We start from the raw sequence: 22,496 nt of genomic DNA, 5'->3' as shown, positions 1-22,496 counted from the left end.
CGAACTCCACAAACACGATGCGGTCCAAGCGGGTGAAGAATCATACTCCGTACTTCTTTGTGATTATCCTCAGCTACTGCTGCCAGGCTGAATAAAGGATTATGTGTCTATAGTCAGATTATAGCTAAAATCTACTCTGTACGTGCTTGGGCAGATATAGAAAGTCTGCATGTAATCAACCGTACGAATCCTGAACCTTGCCGGCCCCAGTATATTCTATAGAACTACTCCGGATTGACTCTCACAATTTATCAAGGATCGTAAGGGGCAACTAGCGTGGAAATATATTTAAAGAGATGCTTCTGAGCGTCCCAGAGTTGAAACTGATGCAACAGGCGTTCCCAATCGATGGGTTAAACTAAGTAGGGCTAAGTGCATACACGGTGCCATTATGCGAAATATTGGACCAAGGAGAGGGTATGCTACTTGCAAAAAAAAAAAAAAAAAAAAAAAAAAAGGGTGAAAGTAAAAGTCAGTCAGAAGCAGATAAGGCCCATATCCTAGGCGCAAGTCATTCGGACTAACACGATAGATGAGATGGAGACATGGAGAGAAAACCTGCCATTTTCTTGACAGTATAAATTCTACCAGTTTTTGAAGAGACACCCCGAAGAGTACAATTTGTGTTCCGGCCATTATCCGAACCTCTGGGTCACTTCTATACACATTTTCAGAACTCTAAGAATATCCTGTGGAAGATGGCCGTTGTCGAAAGCAGCTTGAAGTTGAAATACTAGGAGACTGGCATTCCTGGTGGCTATCCGGTGATGTGGCCTCTATAGTTGTCCGGAATGCTCAACCCGTGGAACGGCAGATCCCCGGCCGTAGCGGAGAAATGTTCGTTGAGTTAGGCTGTTAACAGACCTGCAGTACCAGTACCTCTTTCATTAGCAAGGTTGAGTTTGACAAGAAGTGAAGGAACTGCCCTATATGGACATACTATTTTCGTTATGAGGACTGACGAGTGAAACTAGCCTAGACAGAACACCAATCTCTAGCTTCAGCTTTAACGCGTAAAAAAAGGTTTTCAAAACAGTTTGAACCATGTACCTCGTGGTGTACTGGAGTACTAGAATGGAAATATCCATCCGGATAATGACCACGTTCAGCAGCAGCAGCTGGTACATGATATTGGCTTTCCTCTCATTTCGTTCCGGATGGAGTTGAAGAATCTTCAATGTCTGCACAATAAAGACGGATGATATTATAAACTCTTGGACAAAGAAGCCTGTGATTTGGACGCTTTCCCAGGTGTTGAAAACCGTGGGAAATGCAGTGTGTTCGGCATAGATGGAACCGTATGAGACGACGATCTGCGGCACCTGAAAGATCACGGCGTCCACGATAATTAGAAACAAGATGAGCCGGAGAGCGAGTTTGTTAAAGAGAACAAAATGCAGCCGGGAATACAGGACCAGGGAATGCCCAGTTGCCATAATACACCATCCGACGGTAGACAGTGTTACTGGAATGCTAATAGTTGCGAGCTCAAAGTACTTCAAAAACAACCCTACCGACTGTGGAATAACCCCAAACGCGGCAGTGACCATCAGGCTCCAGAAGTAAAGATTGAAGTAATGATGGAACATGAAAAAAATGATGATGATAAGTTCCAGAGCATTATATACGGCGCTGGCTAGAAGGGTTGCCAACACAGCTTGAACTGTAAAGCTGTTCCCCGTATACCCTGCAACGATCCCCTCCACGGGGCCCGAGTTATTAACCATCGTTGATCAGAGAAGGCCTGTCATGATTCGAAGTGTGTAGAGTGATTTCCATCCCCATCGTGCCCTTGAATCGACGAAACTTTCCACATTCCTGTTGGGGGGGGGGGTTCTTTTTTCTCTACTGCACTCGGGGACACGTGACTCTGTACCAGAAACGAAGCCGGATTTTTTTGGTTAAGTTTTGGTCAACTTTGTTAATAAGAAAAGTGAACACTTTAGTCAACCTGATACAGGATAGAATTGCTCGTGTTTGGTTGGTGTACGGACTATATATATAGATGGAAAGGAGCTAATTTGATATCAGACAATTTTACTCACTACGGCAACAGACCAATGAAAAGAACATGTGAAGTTGACTCAGCTTACTGATAAAGATCAAGTAACTAACTAGTTAACTAGGACTAGGACTAGAACAGTGTATGTTATGGCAAGAAATTGTTTTCTGTACAGCTTGTCTTGTCTTGTCTTTGGCTAGAAAAGAGGCACCCAGGCTGAGTCAGATCTTACGTGAGCAGAAGACGGCCCGGCCGTATCGGATGAACTGTAATTCCGGATTCCGTATCCGCTCTTTTAGTCCTCCGTAGATTGTAACTATACTATTATTAGATCTGTTGATTCTTGCTATTGTGAGAAGAAACATGGGCCATGATATGCATTGACTAAATCGAATGATTGAAATTGGTGGTTAGGAATGGCCCTACTGGTCAACATACACATATCCGACCACAGCTGCAATACTGAATATCCTAGATCGGGAGCACATATCATCCTGATAACGTAGTGATAGCAGATCAAGATTACACATTCTAGACATCGCGATAAAGAATCTTGCGTATCAAGTGCAGTGATAGTGGCGGATCAAGACTTGAATCTTGCCGGCGGATGCGTGGCGGATAATGCACCGCGCGGTCCGCCTTCCGGCCATATCGCCGACTTGGATCAGACGTTTCACATCCTCTCTTATCTTGAGATCCAGGCAAGAAGAGACATAAAATGAGTGTTGAATCCGCCAGATTATGTCTCCCTCAGATCTATCTCAAGTATCTTCTTTATTCTAAACCAAAATGGGCTCCCTCTCTACCAGCTGGAAACGCTTGAGCGTTGGCATTGTTGGCGGCGGTATTGGTGGTTTGGCGGCTGCCATTTCCCTCCGTCGTGCCGGCCATGATGTGACAATATACGAACGTCATGATTTTGCCGGAGAAGTCGGTGCGTCCATCTCCTGTGCTGCCAATGGTACGCGGTGGCTACAGGAATGGGAGGTCGATATCGCCAAGGGCGACCCTGTCTTACTCCGCAAGCTGATCAACCGAGACTGGAAAACTGGAGAGCCAGTCAGCGTCTACGATCTGGACGATTATGAGGAACGATGGGGATATGTTTATAACATGTTCCATCGCCAGTATATGCATTCCATGCTGAAGGATTGCGCGCTGCAGGAGGAAGGGAAAGGCACCCCCGCTAAGCTCATCGTCAATCATCAGGTAAAGTGGAGCCGAGCCTCGAGTGATAAATACGACGGAGTACCTCGTCATGGCTAACACCCAAGGTAGTGCCAGGAAATTGATCTAGAGAAGGGTGTTATCACCTTTGCGAACGGCACCACCGCCCAGCACGATCTCATCGTCGGTGCCGATGGTATTGGTTCGGTTGTGCGAGGTATCATTGGCCTCAACCCAGAGAAGAAGCCAGCCCCGTCCAGCTGCTTGCACGCCAATGTCCTCACCGAGGATGCCGTGAAACTGGGTCTGGTTGATTACTCTCAGGACTCAGCATTGGAATACTGGGGTGGTCAGGAAGGCAAATGGGACAAGATCGTCCTCTCCCCATGCAATGGCGGTCGTTTGCTGTCGTATTACTGCTTCTTCCCGCGCGAGGTGGGCGATTACACAAATCACACCTGGGGTGGTGAAGATCTCCCAGTTGAAGAACTGCTGGCACCATACCCTGAGCTAGATGCGCAGGTGCGCTCTCACCTGGCAAACGGAATTGAAATCCGCCCATGGCGCCTCTGGGTCCAGTAAGTTAGAATCTTGCCAGCGAGCCCAGTGTTGTTGCTGCCCGTTGCCGAGTATGCTAACGGATTACCCAGTCAACCATACCAATATATCAGTCGCAATATGGTCTGTTTATTGGGCGATGCAGGACATCCGGTAAGGCCTTCCCTGGTGTGAATGGTTGCCAATCCATGTCTTATCTAACCACCACCAGATGATGCCCCATCAAAGTCAGGGAGCCTGTATGGCACTTGAAGATGCTGCCGCTCTCGGAATCCTCTTCAGTAAGGAGTACTTTTCAGGAGATGTCGCCGAAACGCTTTCATTCTACCAAGAGGTCCGCTTGCCACGGGCCACTAAGGTTCAGGCAGCCTCTGCCAAAGCAGCATATAATATCAATGAACGTATCGGTAAGCTATCCCCCAGCATCCTACTGAAAGAAAGAAGAGGATGTGCGGCTAACCTTTACCTTCAGGATTCTCTAGCAATACTGGCAACGCCAACTACAAGGTAGAGGACGAACAGAAAAAGCTGACTATTGAAGAAATGAATGCGTAAGTGATCGACCCCAAGGATTATATCCTACTCGTTTGGCCTATGGATTGAGTCCTCACTGACATTGTCTCAGCTATGACATGTACAAGGATGTCGAAGAAGTCATCGCAGCCAAGAGAGGCGTACCTTTCACACAGAAATTTATCAGAGGCCTACCGATCGGCCTGAAGCTTTCGAACGGAGTAACTGTTGGAGAGAACTGAGAGCTTTTGGGCGCTAAATATATTGATTAGGGTTTGGTCACAGATCCAGAACCACCCATGCGTTACGATTTTTAGCACTGAGATTTAGATATTTTGTGTACATATTCTTTTGAAACAATGAACTGGGCCCCAGATAACTGCAAATCAATCATTATCTACTGCCCTTGCTTCTATTTTTGTTCCTTATTCTTTGGATTTAAGACTGGATAATCCGTCCCACGCCTGGATATGGGGGTACTGAACGATCACTTGTGTGCACCGATTAAACCATTTCTAACCTGTATTACATACCATGAGCCATCTGCTCCTCTCTCAGCTTACCATTCTCCAGAGCATATTAGAACCCCACGCAGGAACAACTTTGCTGTAATGGACCGTTATAGAAGAATCAAAACAAAATGTCAAAACGATTAATAACTTTTCAAAGGACTAGGAACTGTTCAATTCCATCACTGGAACATCACCAATCCAAAGACGAACGGTACAAGACTCCAGCACGAAGGCATGAAAGTGGCTGCGATACCAGTAAATGCGAGCTGGGACGGTGAAGTTGACGGTGAAGAATGCGTTTGGGATCCAACAAATGGTCGGGATGTGGTGCTACTTGGAGCCGTTGGGCTCGAGATTACACCTCCAGTTGGGGGCGAGATTGATGTAGTAGAAGGATTGCTGGGTGTTAGAGAACCAGTCTCCGAGGGGCTTACGGTGATCGGAGTTTGACTCGTGAGTATCGAAGTGGTGGGCCGGTTTACCGTCTCGCTCGCAGTGGACAGAGTAGACGAGGTCGATGAGGCTGTAAAGCTCGAACTCGAGGTTGAAATCGAAATGGAATCTGAAATCGAAGTTGATGTCGCACTAGGAGTTGAGGTAGTTGTAACTGATATGGTGGTCACGGTGCTTGGAGTAGAACCTGAAGTAGAAGTCGAAGTCGAAGTTGATGTCTCACTAGGACTTGAGGAAGTTGTAACTGATATGGTAGTCACAGTGCTCGAAGTAGAACCTGAAGTCGAAGTCGAAGTCGAAGTTGCACTAGGAGTTGAGGTAGTCGTAACTGATATGGTGGTCACAGTGCTCGAAGTAGAAGTAGAAGTAGAAGTCGAAGTTGAGGTCTCACTAGGACTTGAGGAAGTTGTAACTAATATGGTGGTTACAGAGCTTGAAGTAGATGAGCTGGACTGGACGGAGGACGTTACGGAACTGGGCGTGGTAATGGATTCCGCAGGAACAGAGGTGGTACTAGATGAGTCGCCCTGGCAGTAACCTAGCCATTGCTGAAAATCAGGTCTAAGTCCCTGGTCAAAGCTGGCTGAATCCGCAGTGCCCCATCGAGCTACACAGCGCTCACAGATCCCAAGCAAGTTCAAGAAAGGCGAGCCGCTAGCGCATAGGGCTGGGGACTTTCCGATATGCTGAGCCTCAACTGCGGCGTTGTTGCACTCATCATAACAGACTCCTGGGATAACGGCCTCAGTAATGAGCGATTGCCGTAAAAGGACGGCTTTCCAGACATCGTCCCTTATATTGGACATCCTGTAGTAATGACTCTGCTCGGGCTGACTATCTGGTAGCCGGAATATTGAGTAATTTAATCCAAAGAGACCTGGATCCAAGTTGAAATAGTACTGGGACACATTGTAAGTTCCAATTTCATCAGACACCACAGGCTTGCCCCAGGATTGATCATGGATGTATGGTGGACTCTTAATACACTCATTGGGACTGCACACGTAGCTGTCTGCTGGTAGGCTAGCCTCCAAGTTACATCCAGCGTTGTCACCAGAATATGTAGGGCTACAGAGATATCCAGGAGGGCATCCCCAGGTGTAGTCGATAGGGAGTGTGGCAACAGGCGTATAAGTTGGGTTAACAGTCAGACTAGGGCAGATTTCGATAGTGGTCGTGGATCCTATGGCCAGTGAAGTCAGCCTAGGCTATAAAAGCAAATATAGTATTATCAACGTACCAGGAACGCTGGTTGTCATGCTAGGATTTGTTTCTGTGGTGCGAGGAATGGTCTCTGTGTCAGTAATTATAACAGTGGTGATTGTGCCTGGCTTCCAAGATCAGCCATAAACTGACAAAAGGGAATACAGACAGCAGCTGGTAAATGCGGCATATCTGACGTACCTGGAGAAGTCACAGTGTTGACAACTGTGCTCGTGACGATCTCCGTTACTGAAACTGTTTCAGTTAAAGTAGGTCCCGATATGGTGGTAGTCTGAGTAATTGTAGACCCGGGTAGAGATGTCACTGATCCTGAAATGGTAACTGCTGTACTTGCCGGGTCCGTGATAGTAGTTGATGTGATGGTCTCTGTTGTTGGCGAGGTTGGAACTGTTGTAGTACATGTTATCGTGTCTGTTGTCGCAGATTCCGAAACTGGCGCCGTGCTTGGTGGCTCTGGTACAGTAGTTATTGTTGTGTCCCGAGGCAAGGTGAGCGTCTCCGTTGTTTTTGGGCTTGTACTGGTGACTGTGCTCAGTGGCTCTGTAATAGTATCTGTAATAATATTCGTGATAGTGTTCGTGACGGTCTCTATGATTGTATCTGTAGTATTGTTCGGGATAGTGCTGTTAATGCTGTTTGTAACAGTGTCTATCTCAGTATTGGTGACTGTTACTGTCTCTGTCGTGGCAGGTGGAGGAGTTATGATTAGGGTTGTTGTTGAGGTTCCAGGAACAGTTGAGGATGTGACACTTGTTGCGGGAGGCAGAGTGGAGGACTAAAGCACTTATTAGTTTCCTTCCCATGGGTGCGAAGTCAGATTATCATACGTCGCAGGTCTCTGAGATTGTAATAGTCTCATAGCAGGTCTTGGTCACTGTGATTTTCCAGGTATCAATCGAAAAGCCACCCCAAACGGGAGAGGAAAACCAAATGGCCACCAGGAGAAAAATCGGAGCTCGGATAATGTGCATCATTAACCGTTGTGCAGAGTGTGATTGCACTTGTCCCTACAATAACGAATGGAGGCCCAGAGAGCGGCAATTCCGAAACCTATTACACCAGCATCAAGAGCAGCGCAAGGCAGTCTTCCAGTTGGATGTCGTGGGCCAGAGATCAATCAACAGGAAAGGGCAATTTTCTTATCTGACGTGCGCTACTCTCAAGCAGCGGCTTCGAGAGAGAAACAAAGAAAATGAAGCTACCCTTGCGCCTGTGGGCCACGGCTCCGTCATAATCAACATATAACTAAATACTACTCCGTACTAGTCTCTTCGAGATGATCCCCTACCCTAGGGCAACAGTGGGGTTTCTCGAGTGCCCCTTTCCGGATGGAGTTGGGAACATTGAGGCCCAGGCATCCAACGTGCAGCTGCCGATGATGTCTCGGAAAATGAACAATAAATTGGGGGGGGGGTCAGTACGAATGAGACAGAAGAGAGGACGAAAACGAGGACAGGGGAGGGGTGCTTGATGTCCAACTGCAGTCTGTGGGCCGAGATGCAGCATTGCTGAGTTAAACAATGCGAAGTCTACTTCAACCCCTCGATAAACCTGTCAGCAAGGGAAAAGATGTTTGACCGACTACGGGCATGGGGCAACCAATTGCAGCTAGGAAAATGTGAATTCAATGTAGCACAAAGCGAGATGGTGAGTTTGGACGGGCTTTTCCAAGCGTACGTCTGCTGACCGTTTGGCCAACATTGACAAAAAAACGAAGGAAATTCAGTTGAAGCGTCGGCTTTCATTACCTGGCAATGGTTATAATGCTCGGAAAAATCCATATTTCACAATGGATATTCAACTAACCCATGAAGAAGCAAGGACAGTATCATCGGTACATACAGCTACCGCAAGCCTCTTCAAATTTGTTTCACGGGCAGCCATTGGTTGGAAACACTCCTCTTCCCACGAGGCTCTGCGAATTTTCGAAAAATCTCAATCTTCTTGTTGTGTCCGGCATTGGAATGATTGAAGTCTCGGGTTTATTCCTTTTCCCGAGCTATTCGGAGTATCCGATGGTTGCAGCCCCGTGCTCCCCGGCCATCAGAGTCGTTCGCTTTGAGCCAAGTGGCTCGAATAGACCGCATTAGACTACAGTATACCGATGGACATGCACTAGCGTCTAACTAGTTCGATTATCTGTCGGTAATGGTTGGGCTGCTGTGTCGTCACGGTGCGATGGTACCACAGTGCTACTTTGTCGACACTCCCCGCACCCCCTCACACGATACACAGGGTTGCTTATTATGGAACTATGAAGCTCGTAAGAGACAAAGAAAACACAGCTATATTCTAGGCAAAGGGGAGCAGGAAATAGTTTGAAAGTGGGGTTTTATACTCCGTAGTAACTCCCCGCCGTGTGTCTCGATTCCCTCGTCTGCTAGGGTTTCGAGAACCCCGAGACTTGACTACAGTTCTTCTCACGAAACCATCCATCTTCCCTCTATTTCAGCCCAATTAAGATCCTGCATATCCATCTAGAGGTATTATTAATGCTATGTTCTTTTAACTATATTAACTTCCGAGAGCCGCACTTCACCCACCTGGGCATAACCTGGACTCGCCCCAGCACTACGCTCCAACCCAATTTAGAAATCCATTTTGTCTTTCTTTGTAGCCATCGGCCACTCCCCGGCAAAAATATTATTGCGAAAGGTGCGGCAAGTAAAAGAAGGGCAAAAAGATCCCTAGGGAAGAACAAAGAAAAAACATCAACATACGGAAGCAGGGCGTCAAGGTGCGAGGAAGAAAAGGAAACGAAATATGGCGAAATTCTCAGGAGCGACCTGATATAGCCACAGCCAGTATTGAGTCAGAATGTCACCGGGTCCATGGCTAGTCGTAGCCCTTGCTACGGGCCTGTTCGGCCGTTGTGGCGCGCAAACGACTTGGAGGAATCAGATCAATATCTCGATGTGCACATGGGAAGAACTTCGAGGTGCGACAATCAGAAGAAATGCTCGTTTGGGAGATCGGTTAATAACTTCGTCAAAGTCAGCACAATCCGCGATACCGTCTACCTTGACGGTGGACATCTTTGGTGGCAGCTGTAAGTTAACCTCATCCATACCAGTAGAAGAGAGGACGTTCTAAGGAATATCGTTGAATAGCGGTTATAGCGATGGCTCAGTCCTTCCGGTGAATCCAGGTATGCTTCAACCATCACCCTGCATGCTGTTAAGCCATACGACTGATATTCGACACAGACAACTATGGGGGTTTGCTCTACTATCTGAATCTTTCCGCTTCATTCGATACGGCGACTACAAACCTCACGGCGCTGTTTGGTAGCATCCCCAAGTCTGGGGGAATCGCAAATAATCTAGCGCCTACCTATCATGATGGTGTCATGTTCGCGAATGATGATAAATTCTATCTCTATGGGTACTTTTCCCACATCAAGCAGGTGTCTAATATCCCTGACTTTACCACAGTGGTCTTCTCCTACCTACCGCTAGCCAGAGCCCACCTGATGGCAATGCCATTCTCGCCTATGAGAGATATCAATATGGCCCCTTCCTCAATCTCTGGCAACCCGGCTTCATCAACACTGACCTTGACAATGATGTGACACGATATATTACAAGTGGAGCAGGAGTCTCCTCCCCGAGTGAGAATCTTGGTTTCTATGTGAGTGGTATGCGCGCGCCAAACTGGGGTCCCATCTACGATAATCAGTCGGCTACCACTCTCTCCAGCCAAATGATCAAGGTCGATATGTCACAGATGCGGGATAGCAGGTGGTACAATGTTTCCCTCCCGCAGTTCGTCCCCCCACGTGCAAATGCAGAGGCTGTTTGGATTCCCGTATCCGAGCAGGGCATTCTCGTCCTGATTGGGGGGGTCATATACCCGGAGTTCATTTTCACCTCCAGTGGGCTAGATAGTGGACAGCAAAATGCTAGCGAGCGCTCGAGCCCAGCATTTATGGACACTGTGTCCATTTACGACATCGCCAACGACCAATGGTAGGTGTATAGACCAATTCCAGACATTTTAAAAAGAGTTCTAATATGGGCTGGAGTGCACAGGTATCTGCAGAACACAACAGGGGATATCCCCCCCCAGCTAACGCAGTTTTGCTCCGTCTATGCGACTGCATCCGATGGCACGTCGCACAATATCTATATCTATGGTGGATATGATGGTCTCAGCCCGACTCATATCCCGTCCGATGATGTCTATGTGCTGTCTCTACCCTCATTCGAATGGATTAAACTGTACAGCGGAGACAGTAGGACCCACGGCCGGAAGGCGCACAAGTGTGTCAAGCCTTACCCAGATCGCATGCTCGTGCTCGGAGGTTCAAGTATCGACCCTTCGAGTTGTATCGATATGATCCAGGTATTCAACCTGAACACAGGGAGATTTCAAGACACCTATAATCCCGCTCAATGGAACACGTACCAGGTACCTGATCTAGTTTCCGGGAGGATCGGTGGCGAGTACGTTTTTAACGAAGCCAAAGCTTACGTTCGGATCTAACTGAGTCCTCAATAGTTCCACTGGAGGCGCAACAAAAACCGCTCCGAATTCCTGGACTAATTCCTCTCTGGCCCAGGTTTTTGCCGCTTCATATACCAAAACAATTGCAACCTGGTATCCTTACAATACCACTTCGCACAATAGCACTCCCACACCCGTCCCAGTGCCTTCGGGCGGCTCATCGGGATTCCCTGCCTGGGCTGGCGCTATCATTGGTGTTCTTCTCGGGCTCCTTCTCATCGTCGCTGCAGCTGTTTTCTGGTTTCTACGGCGCCGGCGAAGCTACCAAGGTTCGCGCCAGACAAGTGCAGTATCGGGTAACCAGTTCCGCGCGATGCAGGGGATGTATTCTGGAGCGTCTGCTACGGACGCACCAAAAGACCACGAGACAACCGTTTCTTCTACATGTACCAAAGACAGTGCAGTGGAGCAGTCAGTAGCCACAACGCACACTACTGCGGAGGCCGGAAGTGAACCGTTATATGAAGTACATGGTACGTTGAATAGCGTGAAGCTGTGCCATGCTTTATTCCCCCGTTTACTAAAGCCTCATCCAACAGGTACCAGCTCTCCACCTCCCGTCGAACTTCCAACACCTTACAATGAGATCTCGCTACCAAGCCCATCGTTAATATCGAGTACTTGCCGATCTGGATACGTATCTCCTATCTTTGTAGACATCCCCGAAGAGGAGACTACCGACAGCCAACCTCCCCGGCCAACACACCGGCGGCATGTGTCCAGTCTTTCGAGCGCCCGCTCCCTGTCCATAGCAAACAGAATGTATGACGATCAAGATGGGAGACTCTCTGAACGATCCAGGTATATTTCGGGTGCTTCGGAAGCGAGCATTAGCTCTAGCGGGAGTCAAATAAGGGAAGAATCTAAAAACACTAGTGGCCTCGAAGATATTCAAGATACCGAAAAGGAAAAATAAGTGGTCAGACGGAATGATTGTATGTTTTGCTTAGAAAGTGATGCATTGTCACCGATTTCCATTCTATTCAAGGTGCATCAGTAGTGTCTTTATAATTACTTAAGTTGTGTCAAATTATCATGAGAAAATGTGAGGGTTAAGCTACGCATCCAAGAACTATATGTATTTATACATGTAAATAACTAGCTCTTAACGTATAGTTCGTTAACGACGCCAATTACCCTGATTTCTACATATCGGCGTCTCTTGAAGAAATGTTCCTTCTGCCTGACAACTGTTAGAACTTGTGTTTTAGGAACCACCCCCTGATTACAATACATTCGGGTCTATGTTAGCTTTTGATCAACATTATATTGTCCCTGGGGAAAGATAAGTCATAGCAATGGTCAACTGCGCTTATAACACGGGCGAATTTGGAGCGTTTCAATGTGAAATATGTTATAAAGATGGGGTGTGCAGGGTTGAAGCCTGTATGTATCTAAACCCCATTTGGTATCCTTGGTTTAAATAAGGTATATACAAGATAGTAACCGATATCCGAGCCTCTAACGCGCCGTATCCGGTACAGGCGAGACAGAGAGAGAGAGAGAAATAGGTAGACTATGACTCCCAGGGCGAATATAATGATCCAGAGTCATGCCAGATTGGGTCCGGAACAATATTACCCATAGTTGGGACTTGGTCCACCCTCAACATTTGTAGGAACGACTGAGCTGCATTACCACAGGTCTGGGGACTGCGTAGGCCCTCCTGTATATTATGAAGTTCCAACGCGCATCCATAGTCTAAGCCACTCTGCACCATGCAAAGTTCAGCAGCTATATAGAGGGGAATTGCGGTAAATGGATGGGCCTGATGGAAGCGTTAAAATGATCCCGCATTCCGGATATTGTAGAGTGAGTTTTCGGTTCCTTACCTTGGACGAACTGAGTTGCGCTAATGATTTCGTTAGATCAATTATATGTTGTGCGGCTGTTAATGCCTGGGTTTTCGAAATCAGAATCGTAGTGCCGTGGTCTGCTGTTTCGTAGGGCATGGACTCGATGATGCTGTATTGATAAATGATTGCCGCCTGGGCAACGATGTTGATGAAGATCACCATCGGGTCGATATACTGATTGCCTAATGGGAACTCGTTGGAGAGTAGGCGAATTCTCTGCAAGAGGGTATCGTGGAGCCATTGGTGTCTTACCCAGGCGTCTGCCAGTGTGTCGCCATAGATGTTCTCAACAGAGGACAACTGTTTGTGGGATAGGGAGCGCCCCCAGATGGTGACCAGTAAGATACACTCGGTGAACACTGGAAGCGAATTTTGATCCGTTCGGGCTATCTCCTCAGAGAGTAGCCCTGTAGTAACGAATCGCGAGGTTTGGAAGCATTCTTCAGATGCTGGTAAACGTGTTGAGATCTGAAAGCCGCACCGTTGCGTCAGCGAATAAGCTACCTTTCTGAACGTCCTGAAAAATCTCTAGTCTCACCACTTGTTCGGTAAAGGTTAGAGGCAGATCAGCCTGAATACTGAGGAAGCGATCTAGCAGATACGCCATCCAAAAGGTGCGGCGCTTTTCCTCAGTCCGCGCCCACTCATTCTGCCCCATCGTATCAGAGCAGCTAAGAATAGGTTTCGGCCCATCGATATCAAATAGTCTCTTGAGCTGTGTCAGTCGAAAAGCTCGTCCTGCACTAATCCAGCTGCGTGTGTAATTCCCTTGGGTGACTTCATAGATGGTCAGTAGGATCCATGTCTGGATCTCCTCAATGTCGGCGCCAACGCCCGTTTCTGGCAAAGTTTCCAGTTTTTGCCTGGCTACCCGGTAGAGACTGTCGGAAATATGTTGAAATTGGGAGGAAGATGCCGCTGCTAGAGTCCACATGGCGTATTGAAGACAGCTTCGAGACGTGCATGTTGCAGCCTGATGAGCTCGTGAGTGATACTGGCGCTGATGCAACATAGGAGCAAACATGTGGACCCTGTCGAAATACAACCGATTCCTTTTGTAAAGGTTAGAGGCGTTGATACTCCTGTAAAGACATAATAATACGTTTCTTCGGCTTACAGTTCTTCCTGCATCGCATTCGACATACCCATTGGGTGACAGGCTGCGAATGACTCAGGCGACGGCGGGAGGCCTGTAGATAGCGAGAGAGGGGATATAAGCATATCGCAATCCCCATTACGCATATCTGACGAGATCTGCGGTGAATTGTTCGCGGAGATTCTGTCGAGCAATGGGCTTTGGGTGAGGCTAGTCTCGGGGAGACAGATGTCTTGATTTTGTTGGGCCTGGAAACATTTTTCTAGGGCAGCTAAATAGAGCCATGGTTAACCAAACCCTTTTAATGGGCTCCGTATTTCCCACTAAATGGGCTGCGAACTTAGGGCTTGGTAAGCCTTACCCACTCGGCTCTCTAGATCCTTGATATGTCCTGGCTTGGGCCCCCGGGGAGGGCGATAGGTTGTGATATGGCACTCTACTCCAGACTCGGCGCACACTTTACATTGCGGTCGCTCTCTATCACAGCGTAGTTTCCGACGACGACACTCTTCACAGGCGGAGCCGGGCTTCTGTCGTGGCCGGGGAGCAGAGCCGTCCTCGGGCTTTCGCTTGAGCATTGCTTCACAAGGACTCACAAAACTCGGCAACGTAGCGGATCAATGGTGGGGTTCTCTTGACATTCTAGCTTCTGCATGGAGGATAAGGATAAAGATCTTGCGATCGACGAAGAAATAGAAAGGGGCTTGGGGGGTTGGTGGCTTTTAAAGCAGATAATCAACTACAGAGTCGGTCCACACACATCTGGAGCGGGGGGGTATGGGAAGAAGTAAGCCTATGAATTGGCTGACTGCTCCACCAACACCCCGTGCATGCGCTACTGGGGAGTTAAAGGATTTGTTTTCTCAGGGTTGTACGTATACTTGCTCCTTGAACTCGGGGACATAATAGGAAATCTAGTCAAGTGTGGCCTTTTATGAGAATTGGTACGTCCTCTGTGTAATACATTTCAGCGTCAATAAAAGGATTCGTTGCGCTGCAAGAGATCCAAAAAATAATAAAAAAAAAAGTAATAAAATCAGTAAATAAGTAAATATACTTTGATCCAGCGCCTGGTATAGATAGCTCTTATACTCTGTAGATAGGCGTTGAGGCATCGCCACAAAACCGGACTATATACGGCGCATAAGTGTGAAGAAAGCAAAAAAAAAAAATGACCGAGAATTTTCTGATAAAGAGAACAACACGAGAATCGCCCAAGTGAGCCTCTGAATGGGCCCGTTATTAAATCCATGGACTTTGGCAGCCCAGGTCAATCCGATCAAGCCAAGTTAACCTAGAAACCCCGTGTATGTGGCGGCTACGCATGTCTAAAACCTGGAGCCAGAGTATTTTGCACGGGCTGAGATGAGACTATTGGAGCCAATGGTGGCAGTGGAGTGAATCTTGTCTCTTCTTTACTCTTCTGTCCTCGCGCTCACGGTATGGTTACCAATTGAGCCCTTGTCTTCCATGATGGATTCGACCCCTTGCATTTCCCTTCCCCCCGTCATCTCGAGCGCTTGCGAACAAATTTCCACTCTAGAAGGGCAACCAGCAAGGCGTTCGTTGAAGTTTTGCCTTTTGTCTTCCGTGCCTTCATGTTTTGTCCAGCGGTTGCTAACCCACCCATAATGACAGTGTTCCACATGTAAGAGCTGGACACAAACAGTGAGCTATCCGAGGTGCCATTGACGATGTTATAATGCTGCTCGTGATCAGGGTAACGATTCACAAGGACAATTCTGGCGTATCGCCCGAATTGCCCCATGCACGGACGAGGATCGCCGTGTTTATGATCCGAACCTTCCTTTGCTTTGCTCACGGATGAGTAGCGCTCGAATCCCTCAACTAGGTACGGAGTAGCGCCCTCTCGCTAGACCAGAGTGAGCTAAGGCAGGCTCGCTCCGAGGATATTCGCTCTACGGAGACCCGCTTGTACTCTTGCGAGCCCTGGCTTATTGGCCACTGGACAGAGTAAAGGCAAGTCTGGTCAAGTCGAAGGTGTCGGTAAATGATTATTCCTATTACTCTGTACTTGTCCAACGGGCTCCGAAGATGCCGGACATTCCCTAGTAAGGATTTGATTGTCCGAATTCATTTCCACCCATATTCGGCGATTTTCGTCTACGCTCATGTCCTCACGTAAGGCCACGATTGTCCACGATAGTACAAAAGGGATGATGACTACATGCTTTCAAGGTGAGATGAGAGATAGTTCTTATCTGCTCTCGACTACAGGACAAATGACAATTCAATGTTGTCATGCTTGTTCACGGAGTTGTCTGGGTGCTACGCAATGCCTATTGAACCATTTTGGCTGGAGGATATCCATCCGGGCACCGAAAAAAAAAAAAAAAAAAAAAAAAAAAACCAATCAATCAATCAATCAATCAATCATTTTACGGGAAACAAAATGAGCAAGTTCGGCGTTGGATTGGAATCGAGTCTCCTAGACGGCCTGTCGCCGATGCGCAGCCCCAGCCAGCTAAGACTGCAGACATGCAGACACTATCTTGCACTAGATTGACCATACATGGGCTTTCCTTCTGGGGGGAAACGGGTCCCAGAGGCCCAGCCCTGTGTTGGACAGTATTTTGGATACTCTGTGCAGCATGTCAGTATCAACGACCTTTCTTTACGCCGTTAACGTTGCCTAGTAAGCTGTCAAGGGTGGAAATCCAAATTCTCAGCACGATAAATTCCCTTCTGTACGGATACGCACATTGAAACCCTTGGATAATCAAGGTCGCCGCCTAAGGACCGCAACTCGGCAACTGCTGGCTTCAGCTTCGTTAGCCCGTTTCAAGTGCCATAACCCGGTCCCGCTCAGGCTTAACAAGCTTTCCTCCACCTCGCCAGTGGCTGTAGCCTCGATGATGATGGTGTCACTTAAGTTTCTTCAGGCTTTTCCCCTTTCCTTTCTTCAACCGGCAGGCTGCTCGAGTGGCACAAAATAGGGGCTTTTTTGAGCAATGAAAGTGATAGTGCATCCAATAGGATATGAATTTTTCTTGCAGGGCTGATCGACAGTTAAACGGATCTTGACATGACGTGAGCATGGACTCAGCTCGAAGCAGCACTGAGAACGTGGTGTGCCACATGTTGTCTTGCACTGCAGTCCTTCTCTCGAAACCTATATATAAAATGTGCACCGGTAAAGATGCGAGTAATGGCTCTGAGGTTAACCCTAATCATACGATTTGTGCTTCCGGTGGATACGCGCCGTTTGCAGCCCAGACCGATCTACGTATTAGGGCTGTGGCTACCGCGGCGGCAGTCTGTGTTGGAACTATGACACGGCGGGGATACGAAAAGGACTCGTCAAATATGGATGTACTGAAGACTCAATTGGACGCTGCAGCAAAGGATCGAAATAGCGACGCCGGTGGAGAGAAGGTGCCGGTTGTGCACATGTTGCCCAATACTCTCGAGGAAGCGCCACCAAACTTTCCTGACTCCTTCCGGGATCTGGCCGACTACTACCGCACGCCCAGAGGTTTCCATCCTCGCGTCGACAACACGACCTTGCCTAGGAGTTGGGATCTGATGGCCAACTTCGACGCGTTTGCATTCAACTCCATGATCAGCCCGCGGCCGTTGTTGATGATCACGGGCACCCAAGCGGCCACGAAGTGGTACAGTGAAGATGCCATTGCAAAGGCGAAGGAACCTAAAGAGCGGTTTGTTGTCGATGGCCTAACACACGCAGACCTGTACGATAAAGTCGATGTTTCCGGGGGCAACGGCGGCTGAATTCTTCACCAAGTATCTGGTTTAATCGAGCACAACATCTTGAAACAGAATGATATTAATACTTTGTTGTCGTCCCAAGAACTGGGTATCATTACTCGCTATTCATAGCTGGACGTATAGGGAAGGCTTGCTCTTTAGCCCTAAGGCAGGCCACAAAAGGAAGCTTTCATTCCAAGCTCTAGTATTCCGAGGCCACACCTGGCTGCATTTAAGGAATCCGGTGCTGTGAACGGCGAATTGTGTCTTTTTACGTGCCGTGTCATCCAATCAATAAAGTCAAGCATTTTGATATTGTTGCTTACTGGCCGTTGGTTTATACTTGTATTAACGTGGAAGAAGTGTATTCGAGTACATTCCTTAAGCAATTTATATTCAATAAAGCCGTTCCCACAATGCCCCATACCTAATGACTAGAATACCAAAGGAAGTCAGCGAAAAAAAAAAAAAACCCAAAAAATTGTTGCTCATTCCGAGGTCGACCCAAGAATCTTCCGAATTAGGCCCCGAGGGCTTGGATTGTGATTACATTACACCGATCCAAAAACGCCAACGCCTCATTACGAGTATGCCATGCATCGTTAAACGCAGCACTTAATGTGAGCCGTCCCCTCCAAGTCCCGAGGAATAATCCTAAGCCAGTGCCCAGTTCTTCCCCTGTAACCCAAGGGTTATCGAGCTCGAAGGCGCCATGTATTGGAGATATCGTCTTGTCCAACGTGCCTATGCTAGATATCGAGACAGATGGGTGGTCATTAGGCTTGGGGACCGGAGGTGTGTGATTGTCGGGGGGATAAGGATATGTTCCCATTGCCCAGTATGAAGGAACCATGTTTATATGATCCTTATCGTTTCGCGTACGAAGATAAAACTGTCGCACAACGCTAGCGACTTTCATATACTCTCTCCTTCGCAGTATACTGTAATCAAAGACCCGGTCCCGAGCGCCAATCGAAGCCGCCGGGACTATCAAGTCGATAGCAAGGCATCCGCCAGACGTGGAGTGGTAGAGTGAGACAGCATGTGCCGGACTGTCATAAGGTTCAGTGCAATGAGGCCGTTCGTTGATGAGGCTGTGACTGATGTACCTCACAGTTCGGGGGCGACTTTGTCGCTTTTGGAGATCACGAATAACTATCGCAAGTGCTGTATGATAGGCGTGTGTGACGCTTAATCCCAAAGCCTTACAGGCCCTTAACAGGCGATGGGTTTGCTCTGATGAAAGGGTAATCGCCACTCGTTGATGTTTCCCAGGGTTTGTCGGGCCTTTCCTGTAGGGAAGACTGGTGATCTCCACTCCCTTTTTTAAGGCAACATTATAAGAAATGATCTTATCCAGGCATGCTTGTCGATGGGCACTGAGGACTGGAGGGAGGCCGGCTGCAACACGAAGAGGTGGGCTTAATCGTGTAAACTCATTCCCAAAGCTAGGAAGTGGATATGCATCTCCTTGTTCCAAAGCCTTGGCTGCATGTTTGAAGAGGTTGTTAAAAAGCATCAAGGTTCCAATACCATCAATAATATCGTGATGGCAGCGAAGCACCAGGTCTGCCTTGAACACCCCCCTCGACGGAATTCGCGACTTTATCAAGAATAGAGTTGGGAGCTTAGGAACTGGTGGATCGGCATTACACCACTGCAGCCCAGAGAGCTTCGTAGGAACAATGCAAAGGGTAGTGTCTAACCATTTCTGTTGAGATTCTGGACTCGGTACCATCTCGTAAACTTTCCTGCACTTCTTCTGGGCGTCACAGTATTCAACTCGAGATCCGATCGACGGATGATCATACCGGAGTCGTAGCCAGGCCTTGCGCAATGCATCCTCTACCTCTTGATCCGTCCCGGACACCGAAAAAGAAATATATCCTGTCATTGCAAAGAAATAGCGCCCGCTCCCTTCATACCTCTTCTCCAGCGAAGTGTAGAACTGTTCCACTTCATCGACATCGCGCTCCCATCGACCAGGTTGCGTCTCCGTCCACACATAATCGCTAGGCTCAAGTGACCCCATTTTGGCGACAGTTCCACGTCCTCTTAATCAACACTCGACCATTTGCTGTAAGATAAAGGGGCAAATTGGGACGGAATTCAAGTTATAACCATAATACTGTCCGGATGAATCGACAGCCCACATGGCCTAGAGGGCGCATATACCCGACAAGCCGAGCGAGAAGCGGTTGTATACACTCTGCTAATGATTTCCCAAAATAGTCGAGGTGGTTCGGCCCGAAGGCCCGTAGCCAATGTAGACATCGCAAGTGATGGAAGACGCGCAAGATCTACAGCTGGTAAGTCACCTGCATCACATTGGAAAGGTATGAGAAGTGAAGAAGATCTGTGATAGTAGTGTTTCCAGAAACGGCCGAAGAGCGGTAATTCTCGTGGATCGCAAGTCGTTGTTGATATTGACCTCATATTGAAGTTGTATGCTGGACGACAACAAGTTTACCGGCTGAACTTCGGCAGATTAGTTACCGAATGCGGATGCTGAGTCAGCGGCTCCTAATCGGGGACGGTCCATGGGCGCTAACCAGAGATGGAAGGATCTGCGCTCCATGATGAGTAAGCATTAGATGGACCAATGAATGCTATTGATTGAGTGTGTCTTCACTGTCCAGGTTGTTGATTTATTTCATCAAATTTACTTGTAATTAGTGACATAAATTGAGACTGGGGAAAGTAGCATGATGGTCCTTTCTCACCCCAGACATTGCTCAGCTAAGCCACTCTCCGACCTCGTCCGTCGGGTTGTCGTCATCGTCGTTATATCTTCGCCGCTTAAAAGCTATGCTCTTTGAGGCTAACCTCTTGGCAACCTCGTTCGCATCCAATAGTGTAACAAGCTTTCTCTTAGCGCCCGTGATCTCAACGTCCTTTTCGAGGCAAACCTCGTACATTGTACGTTCCGAATTCCGACGGGAATCGACTAGGCGCTGAGCATTCTTCGTGAACTTTTCAGGGGCTTCATTCACAATGCCTGCATCAAGAGTGCGTCTACGGTAATAAGAGGAGGACGCTGTCGATCTGGGGACATTTGGCGGACTAGATGTGACCTCGGAGATCCAAGCAGCTTCAGCCAGCTCAGCTGGAGTGAATCCAGTGGCATTTTCCTTGTGCACAAGATCTGGTCTGTGAGCTAAGAGAGCCTTTACGACATCTACCTGTCGGCGTCTCACAGCATCATGAACAACAGTATTTCCCGCGCCATCAAGGGCTTCGAGGTGTTTCTGACCAGTTCCTTCAGCGAGGTCAAGGATCATGTTCAAAACAGACATCAGGCTATCTTTCTTCGTTGCACCGTAGTTTGAATAGCAAATCATCGCTCGCGACATCCAGAAAGAGAGGGGGGTTAGGGATCCCGAACCCAAAGAACAGCGTTCCGTCAACATGGAGGGGACTAGCCGCCGGTCAATAAGATTCATCATGTCCCGGGCCTTTTTTAGTATCTCTTGATCGGGCGACCACATGTTGAACAGTAGGTTGTGAATAATGTTTTTGCCTTCCTTATCACGGACGGCCTGGTTTGCTCCGGCCTCAATTAGGATTTCGGCGGCTTCCAGGTTGTGGTGACGGAACGCCACCGCGAGGGGGGTATAGCCATCTTGAGATTTTACCTCTAAACAGTGAGGCATATTTTGAACCAGGTATTTGATGAACCTCTCGGAGTCCTCGTTGATAGGGGATAGTATGGCACAATGAAGAACCAGATCTCCTATGAAGACAGTCAGTTTTACGGCCAGGGTAACGAGATGGAACGAGGAGTTTCTGAACATGCAGCGCGCACAGAGTTCACCAGGAGCGATATGGGGGTATCGTATAGGAATGGGATGCCTTACGTCTAGAGTTCAGCCAGTCATTGATGGATTTCTCAACGCCTCCATCCGCCAGTGCCAGTCTTTTCAGACGCTTGTCTCGTTTATTGGCTTTGGCGAATTCTAAGTAGTGGCGACTAGGTGCTGTGCCTAGAAACCACTCAACAGCCTCAAGATTCCCCTCACGAGCTGCACGAAGAAGAGGGGGCGGCATGTTGATTGCTCGTGTCGCCCGTATCCCTCCTCCTTGAGCAGCCCAGTCGGCACGCTTTTTGCCGTACACAGATAACCCTTGGTAATATTTGGGCTTCTCCTTGATCTCAACCCCGCTCTGTTCCGCAAGCTTGTCGAGTGGTAGACCAGCCCCAGTGCGCTTGATGAGTTCCTCCAAGCAACGCAGTCGACCGAGACGCATAGCCATCAGTAGTGAGGTTTTAGGCACAGTATACAACGAAGATCCTGACATGTCATAATATTCTGATGCCAGGTTCTGTCCTCGTTGCAGAAGGAATGATAAAAGATTGAGGTCATCTTTCCAAATAGCGTAGTCTATAAGACTCTGCAAGCCCTTTTCCGGGCGCTTTTCAGGTTCCAAAAATACGGAAATGTTGCATTCCCCTGCAAGCACAGTCTTGGGAGATATTTTGCTCTCCACCTTGGTCCTGATCTCCCCGATATTGTCAATGGTAAATTGGGAATCAATAGTGTGCGATTCAAGCCCAATACCATTAGTATCCGTGTCAATATCCATATCTGAATAGTATGGGTCTTCATCCGCATCATGTGTTTGGATGCGATATCGAATATTCTTCTCTTCTTCGGTTGGCTGATACTGTGCCATAGAAATTGCCAGAATAGCAGCTGCAGTATCGAGATGTCCACGAACTGCAGCAATTGTAAAGGGTGAATACCCACGAGAATCGGCTACGCCAATCTCCAAAGGGGGTCGTTCTTGGGAAATTCCCCACATGCCACATGTCATATGTTTGATTTTCTCGGTATCACCCATCCATGCGGCCTCGAACCTGGAGGCGAAAAGGAGTTAGT

General features: G+C 48.1%; 8 protein-coding genes across 8 annotated transcripts; 3 read left to right on the top strand and 5 right to left on the bottom strand.

Annotated features, from left to right (window-relative positions):
• Positions 1–917: 917 nt before the first annotated feature.
• P175DRAFT_0455579 (uncharacterized protein) lies at positions 918–1,878 on the bottom strand. The gene has a single exon (XM_040894607.1). The coding sequence runs from the start codon at positions 1,725–1,727 to the stop codon at positions 927–929; it is 801 nt and encodes a 266-aa protein (XP_040754988.1). The 5' UTR covers positions 1,728–1,878; the 3' UTR covers positions 918–926.
• An 826-nt stretch (positions 1,879–2,704) lies between these two features.
• On the top strand, positions 2,705–4,644 carry P175DRAFT_0500155 (FAD-dependent oxidoreductase). Its single transcript, XM_040896893.1, has 6 exons — positions 2,705–3,211; positions 3,281–3,747; positions 3,820–3,880; positions 3,939–4,134; positions 4,200–4,278; positions 4,353–4,644. Exons 1-6 carry the CDS (start codon positions 2,792–2,794, stop codon positions 4,480–4,482), a joined length of 1,353 nt encoding a protein of 450 aa, XP_040754987.1. The 5' UTR covers positions 2,705–2,791; the 3' UTR covers positions 4,483–4,644.
• Positions 4,645–4,901: 257 nt separating this feature from the next.
• On the bottom strand, positions 4,902–7,441 carry P175DRAFT_0544076 (uncharacterized protein). The gene is made up of 4 exons (XM_040900379.1): positions 7,257–7,441; positions 6,610–7,204; positions 6,446–6,532; positions 4,902–6,388 (listed from the first exon to the last, which is right to left on the bottom strand). The coding sequence occupies exons 1-4, from the start codon at positions 7,401–7,403 to the stop codon at positions 4,932–4,934; spliced, it is 2,286 nt and encodes a 761-aa protein (XP_040754986.1). The 5' UTR covers positions 7,404–7,441; the 3' UTR covers positions 4,902–4,931.
• A 1,805-nt stretch (positions 7,442–9,246) lies between these two features.
• P175DRAFT_0476114 (uncharacterized protein) lies at positions 9,247–11,851 on the top strand (the record flags this gene model as incomplete). The annotated part of the gene is made up of 8 exons (XM_040895263.1): positions 9,247–9,367; positions 9,424–9,478; positions 9,540–9,577; positions 9,636–9,813; positions 9,864–10,397; positions 10,461–10,874; positions 10,930–11,408; positions 11,475–11,851. The coding sequence occupies 8 exons, from the start codon at positions 9,247–9,249 to the stop codon at positions 11,849–11,851; spliced, it is 2,196 nt and encodes a 731-aa protein (XP_040754985.1).
• A 600-nt stretch (positions 11,852–12,451) lies between these two features.
• On the bottom strand, positions 12,452–14,465 carry P175DRAFT_0530722 (Zn(II)2Cys6 transcription factor; the record flags this gene model as incomplete). The annotated part of the gene is made up of 5 exons (XM_040899810.1): positions 12,452–12,703; positions 12,768–13,259; positions 13,330–13,843; positions 13,909–14,158; positions 14,228–14,465. The coding sequence occupies 5 exons, from the start codon at positions 14,463–14,465 to the stop codon at positions 12,452–12,454; spliced, it is 1,746 nt and encodes a 581-aa protein (XP_040754984.1).
• An 825-nt stretch (positions 14,466–15,290) lies between these two features.
• P175DRAFT_0556232 (uncharacterized protein) lies at positions 15,291–16,021 on the bottom strand (the record flags this gene model as incomplete). The annotated part of the gene is made up of 3 exons (XM_040900682.1): positions 15,291–15,760; positions 15,811–15,852; positions 15,923–16,021. 3 exons carry the CDS (start codon positions 16,019–16,021, stop codon positions 15,395–15,397), a joined length of 507 nt encoding a protein of 168 aa, XP_040754983.1. The 3' UTR covers positions 15,291–15,394.
• Positions 16,022–17,031: 1,010 nt separating this feature from the next.
• Positions 17,032–17,640, top strand: P175DRAFT_0432353 (alpha/beta hydrolase; the record flags this gene model as incomplete). The annotated part of the gene is made up of 1 exon (XM_040893535.1): positions 17,032–17,640. One exon carries the CDS (start codon positions 17,032–17,034, stop codon positions 17,638–17,640), a length of 609 nt encoding a protein of 202 aa, XP_040754982.1.
• Positions 17,641–18,004: 364 nt separating this feature from the next.
• P175DRAFT_0455566 (uncharacterized protein) lies at positions 18,005–20,124 on the bottom strand. The gene has a single exon (XM_040894606.1). It carries the CDS (start codon positions 19,646–19,648, stop codon positions 18,137–18,139), a length of 1,512 nt encoding a protein of 503 aa, XP_040754981.1. The 5' UTR covers positions 19,649–20,124; the 3' UTR covers positions 18,005–18,136.
• Between the last annotated feature and the right edge of the window lie 2,372 nt (positions 20,125–22,496).

The sequence above is a fragment of the Aspergillus ochraceoroseus genome (assembly GCF_002846915.1).
Source record: "Aspergillus ochraceoroseus IBT 24754 chromosome Unknown P175scaffold_2, whole genome shotgun sequence".
In the NCBI taxonomy this organism is placed as follows: domain Eukaryota; kingdom Fungi; phylum Ascomycota; class Eurotiomycetes; order Eurotiales; family Aspergillaceae; genus Aspergillus; species Aspergillus ochraceoroseus.
Note: the sequence above shows the minus strand (reverse complement) of the source record. Positions and strands in the feature narration are given on the sequence as shown.

Excerpts from the sequence above, each read along its gene's own strand:
- P175DRAFT_0544076 (XM_040900379.1), bottom strand. The coding sequence starts at position 7,403 with ATGATGCACATTATCCGAGCTCCGATTTTTCTCCTGGTGGCCATTTGG. Across the intron at positions 6,533-6,609 it reads CAACACTGTGACTTCTCCAG|GCACAATCACCACTGTTATA; the intron begins GTACGTCAGATA and ends CTTGGAAGCCAG. Across the intron at positions 6,389-6,445 it reads CATGACAACCAGCGTTCCTG|GATCCACGACCACTATCGAA; the intron begins GTACGTTGATAA and ends CACTGGCCATAG.
- P175DRAFT_0500155 (XM_040896893.1), top strand. The coding sequence starts at position 2,792 with ATGGGCTCCCTCTCTACCAGCTGGAAACGCTTGAGCGTTGGCATTGTT. Across the intron at positions 3,212-3,280 it reads AGCTCATCGTCAATCATCAG|TGCCAGGAAATTGATCTAGA; the intron begins GTAAAGTGGAGC and ends CACCCAAGGTAG. Across the intron at positions 4,135-4,199 it reads TAATATCAATGAACGTATCG|GATTCTCTAGCAATACTGGC; the intron begins GTAAGCTATCCC and ends CTTTACCTTCAG.
- P175DRAFT_0455579 (XM_040894607.1), bottom strand. The coding sequence starts at position 1,727 with ATGGTTAATAACTCGGGCCCCGTGGAGGGGATCGTTGCAGGGTATACG.
- P175DRAFT_0455566 (XM_040894606.1), bottom strand. The coding sequence starts at position 19,648 with ATGGGGTCACTTGAGCCTAGCGATTATGTGTGGACGGAGACGCAACCT.